This window comes from Triticum dicoccoides, chromosome 5A (genome assembly GCF_002162155.2).
Source record: "Triticum dicoccoides isolate Atlit2015 ecotype Zavitan chromosome 5A, WEW_v2.0, whole genome shotgun sequence".
Lineage (NCBI taxonomy): Eukaryota > Viridiplantae > Streptophyta > Magnoliopsida > Poales > Poaceae > Triticum > Triticum dicoccoides.
Genome location: NC_041388.1, coordinates 477,197,028 through 477,198,854, shown reverse-complemented (window position 1 = coordinate 477,198,854; position 1,827 = coordinate 477,197,028). Strand labels below are relative to the sequence as shown.

The following is a 1,827-nucleotide window of genomic DNA, read 5'->3' as shown; positions in this document are numbered from 1 at the left end:
CCCAACCGCGCTTTTCCCTTGCGCCGGAGCCCCCAACTGCCCCCAGTGCGCCGGGTTCGGCCTACGACCGCCGGGCAAAAAAAGGTCCGAGCCGGCGTTTTTCGGCGTCCTGAAGGCGTGACTGGATCATTTTTTCGGCGCCGGCACAATAAAAACATTTCGGGAGGGTCTGTTGGGGACGCGGCTGGAGATGCTCTAAGGAGTAAACCAATCTGTTGCTCTGACCTACCAGAGCCCCAATCCCGGCTCATTAAAAATCTTCTCTAGTCTACCGCGCTACGCCAGCTGCTGCCGAGCGTCGTCGCCGACGCCTCACGGCCCAAACCCTAACCTACCTCTCACGCGCGTCGCCGCCACCATCGCCGTTCCCATTCCACCTCGTCACGTCCCTGCCGTATTCACCCCGTCCGAAACCTTGGACATTGGTTTCTGAAGGTAGGAGCTTTTGGATCATCAAGCGATTACTTAATCCCAAGCTAACTATTCTCCACAAATTTCCATGTAAATCCGCTTTTGGTTTGGTAACAGAGGTGGATTTACATTGGTTCGATGTTCATTTCTTATGCTGCTTTCAGGCCACCAGGTTACCTAGAATCATCATGTCAGGAAGAGATCGCCTGCCGCGCCGTTTTGTCGAAGATGGAAGGGGCTATGTTGACGCCCGTGTGGCTGAGGATCGCAGGGGTCATCATCCTGGTATCCGAGTGGTTGATGATCGTAGGGGCCATCACGAGATCCGTGTAGTCGAAGATCGCAGAGCCTATCCTGCAGTTCGTGTGATTGAGGATCGTAGAGCCTACCCTGAGATTCACGAAAGGCCGCTCATGAGGGTGGCTCCTCGCTCTCACCTGGATGTCCTAGAGGAAGAAATTCAGTTGCACGAGATTGATTTCCGCAGGCTTATGGCTGATCGTCATGCTCTAGCTGAGGAACGGATGGAGTTGCACAGGGAGTTGCAAGCCGGAAAGGAGGAGGTCCGTCACCTTAACATGATCATCGCAGAGATTAATGCCAAGAAGGAAGCTTATATCAGCGAGCTCGTTGACAAGAGAAGGAAGCTTGAAGCTGAACTTAGATCAAATGAGCCTTTGAGAGATGAGGTTGTGCATCTTCGTGGTGAAATCGAGAAGCTCCTTGCTGTTAGGAAAGAACTCTCTGCAAAGGCTGCATCACTCATGCAGGAGCTGAGTAGGGAGAGATCTGATAAACAACAGTTACCTATGCTGAAAGCAGAGATTGAGGGCCTTCAACTGGAACTTACCCATGCAAGGTACACACACCATCTCTTTTGCTGGACCTGACTCTCAGTTATCCCAGTAAATTGTTTGGGGACTGGAAACTTCGAGTATCATTGGTTTCTATAGTTGTATTGTTTGCAGGAATGCATGTGAATTGGAGCAGAAGGGGAATTTCGAGTTGGTGGAACAAAGGAAAGCAATGGAGAAGAGTATGATTTCGATGGCACAAGAAATTCAACAAATGCGGGCCGAATTAGCTAATTTTGATGGCAGACCATGGGGCACAGGTATGTTATTGGGATCATCTACAGTGTTTGTAAATTTCAGTTATCCATTCTACATATTTTCCTTTTTCACTGTCATATTTTTTCTGGATTTGAAGTTGTACATGCGCATATGGTAGGGTTCTGTATTATCAGCAATCCTGAGTTAGGAATCTGCTATCTGCCAGCACTTTGCATGGGTTTCTAAGAAAGAGGACATCAGCCAATTACTTAATTTGTTTGGAGATGCTAGTTGTCAATTAATATTGGAAACGGATTGATGCTACTACTGAACATATTATGCGTGCCAGTGTGAACTTCTGGAT

At 48.7% G+C, this 1,827-nt stretch overlaps 1 protein-coding gene across 4 annotated transcripts in view; it reads left to right on the top strand.

Moving 5' to 3' along the window:
- The first annotated feature begins 235 nt into the window (after positions 1-235).
- LOC119302326 (protein FLX-like 3) overlaps positions 236-1,827 on the top strand; it is a 19,129-nt gene continuing 17,537 nt past the window's right edge. Inside the window, exons 1-3 of one of the 4 annotated variants that reach the window (XR_005147466.1) lie at positions 236-435; positions 576-1,270; positions 1,365-1,525. Coding sequence is in view for 3 of the 4 variants with exons in the window: in XM_037579367.1 (XP_037435264.1) it covers positions 600-1,270; positions 1,365-1,525 (832 nt within the window). In the remaining variant the exon portion in view is untranslated. The remainder of the gene's footprint in view (positions 436-575; positions 1,271-1,364; positions 1,526-1,827) is intronic. The other 3 variants (XM_037579367.1, XM_037579365.1, XM_037579366.1) reach the window with 3 other exon arrangements.